We start from the raw sequence: 19,417 nt of genomic DNA on the forward strand, positions 1-19,417 counted from the left end.
TGTGTGTGTGTGTGTGTGTGTGTGTGTGTGTGTGTGTGTGTGTGTGTTTATCCTACTTGGGATTTTTTCTTCAGACTTTTTTTCTTCTTTATCAGATTAGATAATTTCTTTTGAGCTGTATTCAAGTTCTCTGATTCATCTGTCACCTCAAAACTTTGTTACACATCTAGTGATTTTGTTGTTTTGGTTACTATACTTTATAACTCTAGAATTTCCATTTCCATTTGTTTTGTTTTGTTTGTATGTTTGATTCTGTTTCTTTATTGAGACTCCCTCTTTTTTGGTAGTGGTTATTATATCTTACTTTAATTCCTTAAAATGATCTTCTTTAATTTTTTGAAAATATCTATAATCGCAACTTTGAAGTCTTTGCTAAATTGAACTTAAAGTCAGTTTCTATTGACTGCTTTTTCTGCCTGAGTAAGAATCACATTCCTGGTTTTTTTTTTTTTTTTTGTATGTATTGTAATGTTTTGTTGAAAATTGGACTAGATAATGTATTCTAGAAACTCTGGATTTGGATTTTTTTTCCCTGTGGGCTTTTTTCTCCTTTTCTTTCTTTGTAACCTGTCTGGACTTAAGCTGCAGAATCTACCTGCCCTGTGATGTGTTGCCCCTGATCTCTCTGCTTAACTTTTTTTCTTTTTTTTAATTTAAATTTAAATTTTTAATTTTGTCTTCTTAGGAGATTACCCTGTGTCTGCATAGTTTGGTGGTTAGACAATAATTGGTCAAAGGTTTGCTCAAATACAACAGCCTGGAAGGCTTTCATTTTCTGTCAGCAGACAAGTGCTTGGGTTGGAGAGCACTTTCAAAATTTAGGCCTTTTTCAAATCTGCCTTGGCCTTTATTTTCGGCTCGTCCCTCTTGCACCTCCCCTGGTATACTTGCTGCCATTCTGGTGAGAGACATATGGAAAGCTTGGCTCCTCTCTGTGTGTGCAGCTGTCAGTCAGTTGGGGTTGTGAGGAGAGCTTATCTAGTCCCTCTGTGGTTCTCTCATTTCCAGATCTCCTGGTTAAATTTATGGCTGGTCCATTGGTCTTTCACTCATCCCAACCACAGTTGCCACCCCAGGCTCAAGAGCTATGTGATTTCCTTTGTTTCCTACCAAGTTTGTTCATTTTTCTGGCAACACTGCTGGGTGTGGGCTTTTGCCCTCTACCTCAAATCAGGTCAGTCCTTTCTGGCAGCAAAGCTTCCAGCTTTCACAGCCAGCCTCATCCTGGTAAAACTACTATACAAACCACACTGTGTAAATGGGGATACAAGCAACTCCAACCAATAAGGCTGCTGTCCCCACTTCATTACCTAAGTTCCAGCAGCTTTTCATAAATCAATGCTTCTCACTTTATTTGCCTTTGGTTCATTCCAGAATCTCAGAATGATTATTTTTGACCATTTTGTTCAGTTTTATTTTAATTTTATGGGGAGATTTTCTGACCTCATCATTCTCCCGTAACTAAAAGTTCCATATTTCAAATCTTCTGAAAACTTTAACTCATTTGGCAGTTGGTGTTAGTGTTGAGCTGTCCCAGTTCAGTAAATAATGTCAAGATGTCCCAATGATATCTATAGGATTTTAACTTCTTAATCTAAGCAATATAAATTAGATTAAGCTCTTAATATCAATTATGATATAATGTGTTTAGATATTGTCTTCTTAAACGTTTTATTTAGGAAATTATGATGTGATGACCCCAATGGTTGATGTACTTATGAAACTTTTTCGAAATATGGTGAATGTGAAGATGCCATTTCATCTTACCCTTTTAAGTGTGTGCTTCTGCAACCTTAAAGCCCTAAATACTGCTAAGAAAGGGACTATTGATTATTATTTAACACCATCATTATCAACAACTTCACGCTCTGGCAAGCACAGTTTTGTAAGTACACTGTTACTGGATTTGTATGGTTAAATTTAGAGATATAAATTTGTGTTTAACTGATATAAGTTAGAGATTCTTTTGGGTGATATGATTTGAATGACTTACTTGTAATAGTGCCTTTCATATTATGGTTTCTAGCCTTAAGTATACTGTACTGTGACCTAAGAATAAAACATAAACATCACTGGATAAAAGAGAAAACCTTGATAGAGGTTCTCTGTTTTGGAACTGTTAAAACATTTTATAACAGTATATAGGAATATGATGATTAGCTCACATGAAAATATTTTCAAATACTGGAAATCTAATCTTGTTGTCAATTTATACATAAGCTACCAGCGACGCCTCCCCGCCAAATGTCTTTGTTCAAATATTTAAATTTTCTTGGTTTTGAAATTACATAAAATTCTGGTAGCAATATTGATAGAATATGACTCCTCATTTTACAACTGTAGAAATTAAGAGTGTGGCAATAGAGAGGCAGAGGCTAGTCCTATTTTCACATGACTAAAAGAAAATGCAAACTTTTGTTTACCAAATGCTTTAAAAAATAATCACCTTTTACTAAATTGTTTATGCCTACAATTAACACTTAATTTTATTTTATTTATTTATCTATAAATTTTATTTATTATTTATTTTTGGCTGCATTGGGTCTTCGTTGCTCCGCACGGGCTTTCTCTAGTTGTAGCGAGCGGGGGCTGCTCTTCGTTGCGGTGCGTGGGCTTCTCATTGCAGTGGCTCCTCTTGTTGCAGAGCACGGGCTCTAGGTGCGTGGGCTTCAGTAGTTGTGGCACATGGGCTCAGTAGTTGTGGCTCACGGGCTCTAGAGTGCAGACTCAGTAGTTGTGGCACACGGGCTTAGTTGCTCCGCTGCAGTGGGATCTTCCCGGACCAGGGCTCGAACCCGTGTCCCCTGCATTGGCAGGCAGATTCTTAACCAGTGCGCCACCAGGGAAGTCCAACTCTTAATTTTAAATGTTTTTATTATTTTCTTTATTTTTATTGTTTAATCAGTCATTATAATTTTAGTAATATTTTCATTTACATTTAAGCTTATAATGAGAACAGAATAGTGTTATGGAAATACTGAATTAGTGCCCTCTTCTAATTACTTTTTTTCAGTGACCCTTTTTATTCTGTATATTAACTGACATTTAAAAAGATGTTTACTTTTTAAGTAGTCTGTAGAATGAGAATTAAAGGTCTTTCATCCACAGTAGTATTAGAGAGTAAACATAAGTGAAAGTACCTTGTACATGTCTGGCACACAGTTCATGCTCAATACAAACAGTGACCCAAATCTCTTCTCCTTTTACTTTTTGGAAGTTACTAATGTGTTGATGTTTCCTGAATTATATATGACTATCTGTACATTTTTATGGTGCTTGAAACTAGAGGGAAAATTAGGCAAATTAAAATGGAAGGTGTTTTAAAATTTTTATTTCATGTAAATATAGAATAGTGTTACATCTTAATAATGATACTGGGTTTTTACCATAGAAGTATTTTTTTTTCTTTCTGTTAAATGTTACACTTCAAAAATAGGGAATTTTAGAAAACCAGCCCTTGGTGCTATCTGTGCATATACATATGTTTTAGATACCCTTGGTGAATCATTTTATTTTTATAGGCCACCAGTCTTTTTATTCACAGAATTGAAAGTTTGAATACATGATTAAGGCCCTTTCCAGGTTTCCAGTACATACCTACCTTCTGGCTCAGTGCTTTCTAGGAAGGAAGCCGTCTTCCTGGAATAGTGAGTAAAGATCCACACAGTTGTGTGACTAATTGTGGTGGACTGATCATTTCTAGTTGTTTGGAACTGGCCAAAAGGATTGAAGTTATGGAGTAGGATAGAAACATGTTGGTCGGATAATAGCTACAATCACACTTCAGCAGCATGAATGTTTAAAAGATATCAGTTATCTAAATTTTTCTGTTACCCTTGTATTCTAGAAAATGAAAGACACTCATATGGAGGATTTTTCTAAAGACAAGGAAACAAATTGGGATTTGCTACCAACTGGAAAAATTGAAAGTACAAGAACTGGGGAGTCTCCATCAGATACTACAAGTTTTTCTAAAGAAAAAGACAGTAACGAATTTCCACTTTCCTCACTTCCTGCGGGTATTGACCAAGAGGTCTTTAAGCAGCTTCCAGTAGATATTCAAGAAGAAATCCTTTCTGGAAAATCTAGAGAAAAAGTTCAAGGGAAAGGAAGTTTGAGTTGTCCATTGCGTGCTTCTAGAGGAGTATTATCTTTCTTTTCTACAAAACAAATGCAAGATGGTTCCTTAAATCCTAGGGATCATTTATCCAATACCAAACAGATATCCTCTGTATCTCCCTGTGAACCAGGAACATCAGGTTTAAATAGCAGTAGTTCCTCTTATGTGTCTAGCCAAAAGGATTATTCACATTATATAGACAGTAACTTAAAAGATGAACTGATGAGTCAAGGACCTAAAGAGTCTCAAGGATTCCACTTTTCAAAAACAGACCCTGCTGTATCTGTTTTCCATTCATTTCCAAATGTGCAGAGTGAGCAACTTTTCTCCAAAAACTGCACTACAGACAGCCATAAACAACCGATGGCAACAGTCTTTATTCATGAAGGACTTACAGAAAATAGAGAGCAAGATTCTACCAAAGAGAAAATTACTTTTCCTTCTGACATTGATCCTGAAGTTTTCTATGAACTACCAGAAGAGGTACAAAAAGAACTGTTGGCTGATTGGAAGAGAACAGGATCAGATTTCCACACTGTACATAAATAAGCATGCTCAGAAAAAAGGGAAAGACGTTCTCAGATTAACAGTTTATTAAGCTCTTCTAAATTAAACACTAATACTTTCAATAATGTAGAAACACAATATAAAATGTTCCAGATAAAGCAAACATAGTTATGGGAAGTAAATTCTGGCACAAAGCATAAAAATATTCGTAACAGAAATAATGTAAAATGTTACCTTCCTCTTATTTCTAAAGCTATTTTATATTGCTTTTCAATAAAAAGAATATCATGGTCAGCATTAGTACATTTTCCATTCATTGTGGAAACATTGGGAGGAAGATATATATGACTATATAAAAAATAGAGTGGCCAAATCATTGGTATGCTGTACCAAAGAGCAGGTTTTTTCTATGAACTATGGAGTTGCTCAAGAAATTCACCTCATTAGGAAATAGCTATAAGAAATTCTATTGCCTGCTAAAAATGTATGTCTTTGACTGAAGTACTATGTACCATTTGATAAGTTGATTTAAAAAAAATACCAAAGCAATGTATATTCAATTAATGATTCTTAGTATACCTAGAACCTACCACAATGCCTGGCACACAGAGGGTGCTCAGTAAGTACTGAACGAATGAGTTGTGTGGCAGAGGCCCAGCAGGGAATTGGTCTGGGGAGTGTATTTGTTGTAAAGAACTAGAAGGAACTCTCCATACAAGTTGATTAAGGGAAGGATGACACTAGAAATTCAAAGTGATAGGTCTTTAAGAATGTCAGATAATGGAAGAAGTCCATTTCCTCTGGCCAGTCTGTAGGGTCTAAAAACAATGGATTAGGTGTGTTTTAATCTCTACAATTTTGTAGATGAAGATTTGGAGATGAGATTAAGGATATCATACACAGTGACTAAATTGATGGGTATCCTATTTCTCCCATTGTTGTTGCGTTCCCCTTTTGCCTTCAAGATTAAGAATCAGATATAAGCTTGTGGACATTTTATAATTTGTAGGACATAGAGAATGTTTCTAGAAGGCACCAAAGTGTGGGTCAGCATTGGATTGGAGTAGGTCTGTTCTCAAGTTTATATCCTTTCCAGATATAAGAAAGAAAGGATGATAAAAATAAAGTGTACAAACATGAATAAAAGTTGTTTAAAAATATTTTCTTCCTGGTGAGGACTTTTAATTAGTTTTAGATTTCTTGACATCTGAGAATTCCCTAACAAGGATTTTTAACAGGGAGTTGGGGTTATCAAAAACAATAACTTGGAGCAAGAATGTCAGAAATTATTTACCATGCAAATATTTAGTGCTTAGGATCAAAGGCTATAGAATTTTCTACATGCAGTATTCTGGTAAGGTAGTTAAAATTCATATGAAGGGATATATTACTTTTTTGGATAATACATTTTTACAAAGTTTCTAATAATCCTTGTAATTGTTTCAGCCAGAAATCATTGGACAACTGAAAAGTTAGAAAAAAAAAAAAGGTTAAGAAAAGTAAAGTAAACAGTTTGGGACAGTTTAAAAAGAGAAAATGAAGTAGTAAAAAGTACACTTTCTTAAGTGAGAATGCAAGGGGTATATCACCGCTCTGCTATTTATTTATTCTGTGGCCTTAAGTTGGTCTTTCAACATCTTTGTGCCTCAGCGTCTGACTTTTTAGATTATCTTTTTATCTCTATCTACTTTTAATAAAATAATCTCTTTTTTCTTTGGTGTTCTACAGGTTTACTGTAATGTTTGGAGATGTGAATTTCTTTTTATTTATTCTTGGTGTATGCTGGCTTTCTGTATCTTTCAATTCATTTTAGTTCTATTAAATTTTTAGCCACTCTTCAAATACTGCTGCTCTATTCTTCTAGGACTCTGATTGCACAAATGATGGACTTTCTTACTCTATCATGTCCTTTAATCTTTCATATTTTTCATCATCTTGTTTGTGCTGCATTTTGGTTAATTTCATCAGCTCTGTGTCTTATTTAGTAATTCATTTTTCAGCAATGTCTGATCGATTTAAAAACACTAATGATGGTTTTAATATCAGTAGTTATATTCTTCATTTTATTCTTTTTCTAATCTTCCTGTTTATTCATTATAGTCTCTTGTAACTCCATTTCTAATTTTAAAATTTTCATAAATATTTCTTATTCTATTTCTGATCATTTCAGTATTTTAAGTCTTATAAGTCTAAATTTTTGTGTGTACCATTGTGTACTAAATACTGTTGTGTACTATTTTGGCTTGTTTTCTTTAGTATGTGGCTAAGCTAAATCTGTGGGAAAACAAAGGACCTAAATTGTGTATACTTTCCTTCAGATGTGATTTTGCATTTGCTTCCGGTGAGGCAGTACCAAACCCATTGGCACCACTGTAGCCCCGGCAAGGTTCCTGACTGAATGCAGTTTGTCTTTGTCTTATTTTCAGCACTCAGACAAGTTTGCTTCTTGCCTGATGCTTCCTGCTCCTTTCCTGCTTTTGTTTCAGCTCAATTTTTTTTTCCCCTGTGTGAGTGTAGAGGGATGGGACCTGGAAATTTCTCTTATATAGCACAACCCAGCAATGAACTAAATCGTTTGTTTTCTTCAGAATCTAGTGTTTTGTATTGGGAGAACACTTAAGAGTATCTATCCCACCATAGTGCAGAAGTGCAAGTCTGTTTGGATTTACTTTTTCCATCTTATTTTGTGCTTTCTATTTTTTTCTTTTTCTATGCTATGCTTCTTTCCCATCCTTATCCCTTTCCTGTCTTCCTTTTGGCCTGGTTGAATTTTCTATTTTCCTTCTACTGATTTGAAATTTAAACATTCTAAGTTTTTCATTATCCTTAAAAATTTAACATACTTAACATCTAAAAATTGTATATATCTGTACCCTCTTTCCAAACAACACAAAGATGTTAAAATATATTAATTTTAATCAAATTCCTCTAGTTCTTTATATAACCTCCAAATTGGATATTGTTAGTGTTTTATATAGTTAATGTTTGGGTTTGCTCACATGTTTATCTTTGTTGGTGGGGGGGGGAGGCTCACCTTTTTTTCTTGTATTGCAGATGTTTCTTCAAAATACGATTATTTTTACTTTCTGAAATTATGTCTTCAGAACTGTGGATTTAGAATTGACTTCTCGGGTTGTTTTAAAATATATTTACTTTTATCTTTGGAGGTCTGCAGTTTTTACTATATGTCAAAATATATATTTATTTTTATCATGTTTGGGATTTGGGTGCTTTCTGAATCTGCAGATTTATGTCTTTCATTGAATCTGGATTAATATCAATATTTTAAAATTTCTATTGTCAAATATGTGTATAGGAAAGTACATAAATGAATGGACATGTTAATGGGTAATCATAAGCGAAAACTATGTAACATCCAGGTCAAGAAATAAAATATATCAAGGGATCAGGAAGTTTGGAGTTTTTTTTTTAATTGAGATATAATTGATATATAACATGTTTCATGTGTAAAACATTGATTCAGTATTTGTATATATTGCAAAATGACCACCATAATAAGTCTAGTTAACATCTGTAACCACACATAGTTAATTTTTTTTTTTCCTTGTGATGAGAACTTTTAAGATCTAAGGAAGTCAAGAGTTATTCTTGGAGTTTCATTACATAGGGAGGATTTAGTAAATTATTGGCCATGTGATTGAACTCCATCTCCAGCTTCCCTGTCCTACCCTCCCTGGATGTCAGACTGGCTCAAAGCCTCAACATTCTAATCAAGTGGTTGGTCTTTCTGATGTGGGCTATCTCCATCCTAAGTCATCTTGTTGATATAAGCTATCTAGGGACCCACAACGAATCACCTCATTAGCATACATTGTCAGTGTCCATGATGAATAACAAAGACACTCCCATTTGGGAAATTCTAAATGTTTTAGGAGCTCCATGCCAGGGACTCTGGACGAAGAGCAGAAAAATTCTTCATTCTACTGCAGAACATTTTGAAATAAGTTTTGAGATGTTTTATGGCCCCAAATGTGCTGTAACTAAGTAAATATTCTGTGTGTGCTTGAATATGTATTTTGCTGTTGGTGGAGTGTTGTATAAATGCCAATTAATTTAGTGTTCAAGTCTTTTTTTTTTTTTACATTTTTAAAATTCATTCATTCATTTATTTATTTTAACATCTTTATTGGACTATATTTGTTTTAAAATGGTGTGTTAGTTTCTGATTTATAACAAAGTGAATCAGCTAAATGTATATATATATATATCTCCATATCCCCTCCCTCTTGCATCTCCCTCCCACCCTCCCTATCCTACCCATCTAGGTGGACACAAAAAACCCAGCTGATCTCCCTGTGCTATGCGGCTGCTTCCCACTAGCGATCTTTTTTTTTTTTTCCCTTATTAGTTATCCATTTTATACACATCAGTGTATACATGCAAATCCCAATCGCCCAATTCATCACACCCCCACCCCACCCCCCGCCACCTTCCACCCTTGGTGTTCATACGTTTATTCTCTACATCTATGTTCCTATTTCTGCCCTGCAAACCGGGTCATCTGTACCATTTTTCTAGGTTCCACATATATGCGTTAATATATGATATTTTTCTCTTTCTGACTTACTTCACTCTGTATGACAGTCTCTAGATGCATCCACGTCTCTACAAATGACCCAATTTCGTTCCTTTTTATGGCCGAGTAATATTCCATTGTATATATGTACCACATCTTCTGTATCCATTCATCTGTCGATGGGCATTTAGGTTTCTTCTGTGTCCTGGCCATTGTAAATAGTGCTGCAATGAACATTGGGGTGCATGTGTCTTTTTGAATTATGGTTTTCTCAGGGTATATGCCCAATAGTGGGATTGCTGGATCGTATGGGAATTCTATTTTGAGTTCTTTAAGAAACCTCCATACTGTTCTCCATAGTGGCTGTATCAATTTACATTCCCACCAAGAGTGCAAGAGGGTTCCCTTTTCTCCACACCCTTTCCAGCATTTGTTGTAGATTTTCTCATGATGCCCATTCTAATTGCTGTGAGGTGATACCTCATTGTAGTTTTGATTTGCATTTCTCTAATAATTAGTGACGTTGAGCAGCTTTTCATGTGCTTCTTGGCCATCTGTAAGGCTTCTTTGGAGAAATGTCTATTTAGGTCTTCTGCCCATTTTAGGATTGGGTTGTTTGTTTTTTTACTATTGAGTTGCATGAGCTGTTTATATATTTTTGAGATTAATCCTTTGTCCAATGATTGATTTGCAAATATTTTCTCCCATTCTGAGGGTTGTCTTTTCATCTTGTTTATGGTTTCCTTTGCTGTGCAAAAGCTTTGAAGTTTCATTAGGTCCCATTTGTTTATTTTTGTTTTTATTTCCAGTACTCTAGGAGGTGGGTCAAAAAAGATCTTGCTGTGACTTATGTCAAAGAGTGTTCTTCCTATGTTTTCCTCTAAGAGTTTTATAATGTCTGGTCTTACATTTAGGTCTCTAATCCATTTTGAGTTTATTTTTGTGTATGGTGTTAGGGAGTGTTCTAATTTCATTCTTTTACATGTACCTGTCCAGTTTTCCCAGCACCACTTATTGAAGAGACTGTCTTTTCTCCATTGTATATCCTTTCCTCTTTTGTCATAGATTAGTTGACCATATGTGCATGGGTTTATCTCTCGGCTTTCTATCCTGTTGTATTGATCTATATTTCTGTTTTTGTGCCAATACCATATTGTCTTGATTACTGTAGCTTTGTAGTATAGTCTGAAGTCAGGGGGTCTGATTCCTCCAGCTCCGTTTTTTTCCCTCAAGACTGCTTTGGCTATTTAGGGTCTTCTGTGTCTCCATACAAATTTTAAGACTTTTTGTTCTAGTTCTGTAAAATATGCCATTGGTAATTTGATAGGGATTGCATTGAATCTGTAGATTGCTTTGGGTAGTATAGTCATTTTCACAATATTGATTCTTCCAATCCAAGAACATGGTGTATCTCTCCATCTGTTGGTATCATCTTTAATATCTTTCATCAGTGTCTTATAGTTTTCTTCATACAGGGCTTTTGTCTCCCGAGGTAGGTTTATTCCTAGGTATTTTATTCTTTTTGTTGCAGTGGTAAACGGGAGTGTTTCCTTAATTTCTCTTTCAGATTTTTCATCATTAGTGTATAGGAATGCAAGAGATTTCTGTACATTTATTTTGTATCCTGCAACCTTAGCAAATTCATTGTTTAGTTCTACTAGTTTTCTGGTGGCATCTTTAGGATTCTCTATGTATAGTATCATGTCATCTGCAAACAGTGACAGTTTTACTTCTTCTTTTCCAATTTCTATTCCTTTTATTTCTTTTTCTTCTCTGATTGCTGTGGCTAGGACTTCCAAAACTATGTTGAATAATAGTGGTGAGAGTGGACATCCTTGTCTTTTTCCTGATCTTAGAGGAAATGCTTTCACTTTTTCACCATTGAGAATGATGTTTGCTGTTGGTTTGTCATATATGGCCTTTACCATGTTGAGGTAAGTTCCCTCTATGCCAACTTTCTGGAGAGTTTTTATCATAAATGGGTGTTGAATTTTGTCAAAAGATTTTTCTGCCTCTATTGAGATGATCATATGGTTTTTCTTCTTCAATTTGTTAATATTGTGTATCACACTGATTGATTTGCGTATATTGAAGAATCCTTGCATCTCTGGGTTAAATCCCACTTGATCATGGTGTATGATCCTTTTAATGTGTTGTTGGATTCTGTTGGCTAGTATTTTGTTGAGGACTTTTGCATCTATATTCATCAGTGATATTGGTCTGTAATTTTCTTTTTTTGTAGTATTTTTGTCTGGTTTTGGTATCAGCATCATGGTGGCCTCAAAGAATGAGTTTGGGAGTTTTCCTTCCTTGCAATTTTTTGGAAGAGTTTGAGAAGGATGGGTGTTAGCTCTTCTCTAAATATTTGATAGAATTCACCTGTGAAGCCATCTAGTCCTGGACTTTTGTTTGTGGGAAGATTTTTAATCACTGTTTCAATTTCATTACTTGTGATTGGTCTGTTCATATTTTCTATTTCTTCCTGATTCAGTCTTGGAAGGTTGTACCTTTTTAAGAATTTGTCCATTTCTTCCAGGTAGTCCATTTTATTGGCATAGAGTTGCTTGTAGTAGTGTCTTAGGATGCTTTGTATTTCTGTGGTGTCTGTTGTAACTTCTCCTTTTTCATTTCTAATTTTATTGATTTGAGTCCTCTCCCTCTTTTTCTTGATGAGTCTGGATAATGGATTATCAATTTTGTTTATCTTCTCAAAGAACCAGCTTTTAGCTTTATTGATCTTTGCTATTGTTTTCTTTGTTTCTATTTCATTTATTTCTGCTCTGATCTTTATGATTTCTTTCCTTCTGCTAACTTTGGGTTTTGTTTATTCCTCTTTCTCTAGTTCCTTTAGGTGTAAGGTTAGATTGTTTATTTGAGATTTTTCTTGTTTCTTGAGGTAGGCTTGTATAGCTATAAACTTCCCTCTTAGAACTGCTTTTGCTGCATCCCATAGGTTTTGGATCATTGTGTTTTCATTGTCATTTGTCTCTAGTTATTTTTTGATTTCCTCTTTGATTTCTTCACTGACCTCTTGGTTATTTAGTAATGTATTGTTTAGCTTCCATGTGTTTGTGTTTCTAATGTTTTTTTCCCTGTAATTGATTTCTATTCTCATAGTGTTGTGGTCAGAAAAGATGCTTGATATGATTTCAATTTTCTTAAATTTACTGAGGCTTGATTTGTGACCCAAGATGTGATCTATCCTGGAGAATGTTCCATGTGCACTTGAGAAGAAAGTGTAATCTGCCTTTTTTGGATGGAATGTCCTATAAATATCAATTAAATCTATCTGGCCTATTGTGTCTTTTAAAGCTTGTGTTTCCTTATTAATTTTCTGTTTGGATTATCTGTCCATTGGTGTAAGTGAGGTCTTAAAATCCCCCAGTATTAATGTGTTACTGTCACTTTCCTCACTTAGAGCTGTTAGCAGTTGCCTTATGTATTGAGGTGCTCCTATGTTGGGTGCATATATGTTTATAATTGTTATATCTTTTTCTTGGATTTATCCCTTGATCATTATGTAGTGTCCTTCCTTGTCTCTTGTCACATTCTTTATTTTAAAGTCTATTTTATCTGATATGAGTATTGCTACTCCAGCTTTCTTTTGATTTCCATTTGCATAGAATATCTTTTTCCATCCCCTCACTTTCGGTCTGTATGTGTCTCTAGGTCTGAAGTGGGTCTCTTTTAGATGGCATATATATAGGTGTTGTTTTTGTATCCATTCAGCCAGCTTTTGTCTTGGTTGGAGCATTTAATCCATTCATGTTTAAGGTAATTATTGATATGTATGTTCCTGTGACGATTTTCTTAATTGTTTTGGGTTTGTTTATTGTAGGTCCTTTCCTTCTCTAGTGTTTCCCACTTAAAGAAGTTGCTTTAGCATTTGTCGTAGAGCTGGTTTGGTGGTGCTGAATTCTCTTAGCTTTTGCTTGTCTGTAAAGCTTTTGATTTCTGCATCGAATCTGAATGAAATCCTTGCTGGGTAGAGTACTCTTGGTTGTAGGTTCTTCCCTCTCATCACTTTAAATGTGTCATGCCACTCCCTTCTGGCTTGTAGAGTCTGCTGAGAAATCAGCTGTTAACCTTATGGGAGTTCCCTCATATTTTATTTGTCATTTTTTCTTGCTGCTTTCAATAATTTTTCTTTGTCTTTAATTTTTGCCAATCTGATTACTATGTGTCTCGGCCTGTTTCTCCTTGGGTTTATCTTGTATGGGACTGTCTGCGCTTCCTGGACTTCGGTGGCTATTTCCTTTCCCATGTTAGGGAAGGTTTCGACTATAATCTCTTCAAATATTTTCTCGGGTCCTTTCTCTCTCTCTTCTCCTTCTGGGACCCCTATAATGTGAATGTTGTTGCATTTAATGTTGTCCCAGTGATCTCTTAGGCTGTCTTCATTTCTTTTCATTCTTTTTTCTGTATTCTGTTCTGCAGCAGTGAATTCCACCATTCTGTCTTCCAGGTCACTTTTCCATTCTTCTGCCTCAGTTATTCTGCTATTGATTCCTTCTAGTGTATTTCTCATCTCAGTTATTGTATTGTTTATCTCTGTTTGTTTGTTCTTTAATTCTTCTAGATCTTTGTTAAACATTTCTTACATCTTCTCGATCTTTGCCTCCATTTTTTTTCTGAGGTCCTGGATCATCTTCACTATCATTATTCTGAATTCTTTTTCTGGAACGTTGCCTATCTCCATTTCATTAAGTTGCTTTTCTGGGGTTTTATCCTGTTCCTTCATCTGGTACATAGCCCTCTGCCTTTTCATCTTGTCTATCTTTCTATGAATGTGGTTTTTGTTCCACAGGCTGCAGGATTGTAGTTCTTCTTGCTTCTGCTGTCTGCCCTCTGGTGGATGAGGCTATCTAAGAGGCTTGTGGATGTTTCCTAATGGGAGGGACTGGTGGTGGGTAGAGCTGGCTGTTGCTCTGGTGGGCAGAGCTCAGTAAAACTTTAATCCACTTGTCTGCTGATAGGTGGGGCTGGGTTCCCTCCCTGTTGGTTGTTTGGCCTGAGTCAACCCAACACTGGATACTACCTGGGCTCTTTGTTGGGGCTAATGGTGGACTCTGGGAGGGCTCACGCCAAGGAGTGCTTATTATTGCAGTAATCAATAATTATGAAAGCTATTAATTTTATATTAAAAACAACAATTTTCAGTTATTGAGTAGGGAAAGAGATTGACAGTTAATATGAATGTTGAAAGAGTACAAATACTTGATAACTTTATGATGAACACATATCCTTGAGTCAACAAAAAATGTGTGGTTGTTTTGTGGCATTATTTTGTTAATAGATTACTACAAAAGTTAATACATACAAGTGGGGAGCTGTTCAACAAAACCCTGAAAATATGGTATTGGCTTCAGTAGGGAGTTGAGAAAACTGTTAGCAGAGGTTGAAATAATGATGAGGAAACTGCTTTATTAAAAAGCTTTCATGAAACATTTGATAAAACAGCTGCCTATGGTACCTTGGAAAACAGAAAATACACCTAATTAACTTTGGGGTTTGGGCAAGTTTATCTCCAGGCAAAATGTAGAAACCGCCACCTGGTGGCTTTTAGCTACATGGAATATACTACGTACAAGAAAGAGTTGAACTTTAAAAAAAAAAAAAAAAAGATGGTTAGGTTGCAAGCAGAAGTTAAAGGTAACATAGAGAGCCAGAACTGCTAAATTGGAAAACTTGTCATCTTATCTCCAGCCACCCCAGTTAGCAGAGTCTCAAAGTGAGATGTGAACATGTGTCAAACATCAAATGAACACTGTGACTATCAGATATTTTGATAAGACTTCTGAGAGAGTTAAGGTGGTGCTGAGATCTTCTGAAGTGGACAGAAGCCTAAGGGTGTGGTTGCACAGAAGTCAGATCCAAAATTAGCCATAGGAAAATCTAGAGAAGTATATGTTGATACCAGTTATGGGGGTGTGGCTTTTGAATATGTAATGGACCATAACCAGACAGTTACAGAAAGCTCAAAAGTTTTAAAGAGAGTACTACTAGCAAAAACACCAACTGCCTGGACGAAAAGAGGGGTCAAGCTACACAAAGGTCTCTGGGCTCTTGACTTTCGGGGTAGGAAGCATCCTGAGAAAGTTATTCAGCTGCTAACAAGGATCATTTCTTCACAAAGAATAAAGGAGGGTGATGGGAAAAGGAGGGCATCTCAGATAGTGTGACAAAAAGCTGGAGAACAATGAATCAGGGAGCAGCTCCCAGAGAGCAGGGTTGGGTCTAATCAGGGAGCATTTCCCCATCGTCAGAATGGCAGGCCCAGTGGGATATCAGAATTGTTATGAACCAGTGACTCTATGCTTCCCATTCTTCCTCCTTTCCAATGGGACTATTCACTGTGGTTATCCTGTTCCTTTTTTATTATTGTATATTGGCTGCGTGTGTGTTGAGGCAGAGGGCTAGGAAGCTTGTTTTTATTTCATAGGTCTTTGGACCAAGAGAAGCTGCATCTGGACCTGATATATATCACAAAGTTCTAGACCTGAAGTCTGTTACTGTGATTGTATGAGACCTCTGTGGGTCTTGGGAATGAGTGAGTATATCATGCATGTGGAAGGAATGTGATTATGACCAGACGGTGAAATGTCATAGATCAGCTGAATTAATGGTCTCACTTCTTCACCTCTTGTATTCATACTCCTTTACCATGGGACTTTACAGTTTCACTAAAAAGGCAGATTCTATTTCTTTGCTTATATAGGATTACAAGTTTGGCGGAGTGACTTGCTTTGCCAATGGAATGTTAGACTTGAAAAACACTTAGTCTTTTTCCACCTCCAGGCAAGGCTGCTGGAGGATGGAGACTCGAAGCAGAGCTACGTCACTCCAGTTGTTCCAGCCCAGGCCATCCTTTCTCGGATGACCCACAGCCGTTTGCCAGACTTAAGATAAATAAAGTTAATTGTATGCCTCTGAGGTTTTATGGTTGTCTATTAAACATCATTATTGTGGCAACCAATAGTTATACAATAATTTACAATAGTATATATAAGTCATCTTGATTTATGAAAAAGATAAAGTATGTGAGAAAAGTGTTAGTGAAAAAAAGTGTTAGTGAAAAACAACTTATTTTGTTCAACCAATTAAATCCCCAAACAACCTTCAACTGGAGGATAAAATTTAAAGCAACTTATTAAAGTGATTATTGTAGACTGCCATTTTGCTAAAGGAATTTTAAGGTTTGCCAAAACTATGAATCCTAAATTGAAGTTCATTTTTTTTTTTTTTTTTTGCGGTACGCGGGCGTCTCACTGCTGTGGCCTCTCCCGTTGCAGAGCACAGGCTCCAGACGCACAGGCTCAGCAGCCATGGCTCACGGGCGTAGCCGCTCCGTGGCATGTGGGATCCTCCCGGACTGGGGCACGAACCCGTGTCCCCTGCATCGGCAGGCAGACTCTCAACCACTGCGCCACCAGAGAAGCCCCCAAAGTTCGTTTTGAAACTCACAGAACTGAAGAAACTTTTCCCAGATTTTATGTCCAAAGGAGTTAGTAATATCATTATGTGTGCCACTTGAGCCTGTGTATTGAAGGGGTACAATATAGTGACTGTAGGTATAGTCCAGAAGCTGACAATACTGAGAAATTATTTTTCCCTGCACACTCTTGTCAAACTTGAAAATGTAGACTTCTAAAAATTTTAAACAAAATTATAATACATATTTTTTGATAAAACTTCAGATTTATCCTTATGTCCCAGTTCATTCTATGATGGTGATAATAGGAGCTGGCCTTGATTTGGACAAATACTGATTTTAATACTCACCTACTGTTTGACCAAAATGTATATTTAATTCAATGTACTTCTATTTTTACATAGTTTAAAATTATAAATTTATTCTATTGTTGTTAGATATCTTAAGACATGAAAGACATTTAGGATGAAGCTCATTTTCGTTGACAGTGGATGCAATTTTATATTTCAAATAGTCTTGATAATTTTTCTAACTTCTTATGAGATCTAATTACATATATTGTTATTGTTTACTTTATAATGTTGCAAAGATCTCACATTAATGAAATGTCAGCTCTGCTATATTCTCGTTTTTGCTTTCATTATTTGCATTTTCAATCCTTAGTTTCTTTATAGAAATCTTTTAAATTCACTTCTCCATTTTCCAAGGGTTTTTCTTTCATTAAAACTATATCAATTTAACTGTAACCCTAGGAAACCCAATTTGTCAAAATATACTGAAAGCCAACGATCACTTTCAAAACTTCCACATTGTTGAACTTATTCTTACTCCTCAGAATGTCTTTTATAATATGTCTCAGGACCCTTTCATAACTGGTGAAGTGTGACACTGTAGGCAAGGTACACAGCATATATTAGGAATTGATTTTTTGAAAAAAATGAACATAAGTAGAAGTTGTAATATTTTATTTCTGCACCCCAGTAGAACTTCCCTTTTTCTTTTTCTACTACAGATGCTAGAATACCTTCAGATGCCAGGTCTGGCCGTGTGTTCCACTCTTGGCTAATGAGATGTGAACATCTTGGATTGAACGTGGAGGTTTCCAAAAAGGCTACGTACCAGGATGAAATCAGCTAAAATGTCTTTTAGCTTTTACCCTTCTTTGTCCTGCTTGGAACCCTGGGACAGTGCCACTGGGACAGAAAGACAGAAGCTACAATCGAAGCAGAATTGAGTGATGTAAAGAGCCTCCCCGGTCCCAATTATTATTAGCTCTGTACTGCACACTCCCAGAGTTCCTGTGTGAGAGCAATAAACCTCTCAACATTTATGTTCTCTGAAAGTCCTGTTTTTTTGCACCCAAATATTTTCTTAACTGATATAATCATGTTGCACGGTTCTGGTTCATTAATGTTATATGTCCAACATCACAGATAAGATCCAAGATTTGAAAGTGCACAGGGAATAAGCATTTCATTTGATTAAATATAAACATTTTGTTTTGGTAATTCCAGTAATGTCTGGAATTATTAGGAAAGCTGCATGATTAGAAAGATTTAAAATATTTAAAGAAAAATCTAAGTTTAGAATTAAATTATTTTTATTTTTCATATTACTTGGATGACAGTATTACCTTCAAACTTTTGTGTTATATAGGATTTTCGTTATTACAGATGACACCTTCCATAATACTTCTTCCTAGGGTCTTTCTTAGAGCATACATTTTAAATTTTGATGAAGATTAATTTGCTATTTTTCCTTATATGGATCATACTTTTGGTATCCAGTGTAAGAATTCTGCCTGGCTGTAGGTTCTGAAGATTTTCCTCCTAGGAGTTTTGTAGTTTAATGTTTTACATTTAAGCCCATGTTCCATGTTGAGTTAGTTTTTGTACAAAGTGCAGGATTAGGCCTTTGGATGTCAGTTACTCCAACACCATTTGCTGAAAGGCTGTCCTTCCTCCAATGAATTGCTTTTGTACCGCTGTCGACCATCAAATGTGATTTAATATACTCCTGAGAATAGCATATGACATTTGACATTTTCACCTCTTTTTACCCATTCTGATGTTCTTCTTTCCTTTGCAAAGGACTCTGGATCCTATTGAACCTTCCATCTCAGCAGGCAGTCTCCTAGTTGAGGTGTAATGCGAGGACTGGTGGGTATGTACATTCAGCTCCCCACTAGGCCCTGCTCTCACCACCCTGGTGAAAGTAGAGCACTGACCGACCCTCATTGCAGATGTGAGGGGGCAGCTCAGCTCCCCTTGCTGGCAAAAATGGGCACTGATTTGCATAGACTTGTTGCCTCCAAGTGCAAATATAAGCTCAGCTCCCCACTGGGCCCCGATGACACCAGGGAGGGAAAGGGGAAGTGGAGTGCTGACTGACCCCATGTCCCACACCTTGCTTCACCTTGTTGATGCAAGCTAGGAGCAGAGGCCCAGATTCCCACTGAGCCCTGCTGACACCAGTGAGGGTATATTAGTTTCCTATAGCTATCGTAACAAATTACCACAAATTTGGTGGCTTAAAGGAACGGAACTTTATTCTCACAGTTCTGGAGGCCAGAAGTCCAAAATTAAAGTGTCGGCAGGGCCACACTGCCTCTGAAGGCTCTAGGGGAGAATCTTTCTCTGCCTCTTTCAGCTCCTGGCAGCTCTAGGTGTTGCTTGGCTTATGGCCGCACAACCCCAATCTCTGCCTCTGTCTTCACATGGCCTCCTCCTCTCCACATGTCTCTCCTTTGTGCATCTCTTATGAGGACACTTGTGACTGGACTTAGAGCCTGATAATCCAGGATGATCTCATTCTGAGGTCC

The 19,417-nt window shown here is 36.3% G+C and overlaps 1 protein-coding gene across 12 annotated transcripts in view; it reads left to right on the plus strand.

Moving 5' to 3' along the window:
- Nucleotides 1-8,036, plus strand: part of POLI (DNA polymerase iota) — a 26,016-nt gene extending 17,980 nt beyond the window's left edge. For all 12 annotated transcript variants that reach the window (XM_027118554.1, XM_027118555.1, XM_027118544.1 and 9 more), the window contains 2 exons: nucleotides 1,680-1,885; nucleotides 3,848-8,036. In XM_027118554.1, coding sequence (XP_026974355.1) covers nucleotides 1,680-1,885; nucleotides 3,848-4,669 — 1,028 coding nt within the window. In that variant the 3' untranslated portion in view covers nucleotides 4,670-8,036. The remainder of the gene's footprint in view (nucleotides 1-1,679; nucleotides 1,886-3,847) is intronic.
- Nucleotides 8,037-19,417: the final 11,381 nt, after the last annotated feature.

This window comes from Aethalodelphis obliquidens, unplaced genomic scaffold, assembly GCF_003676395.1.
Source record: "Aethalodelphis obliquidens isolate GAN/ISIS:26980383/991018 unplaced genomic scaffold, ASM367639v1 scaffold19, whole genome shotgun sequence".
Taxonomy (NCBI): Eukaryota; Metazoa; Chordata; class Mammalia; order Artiodactyla; family Delphinidae; genus Aethalodelphis; species Aethalodelphis obliquidens.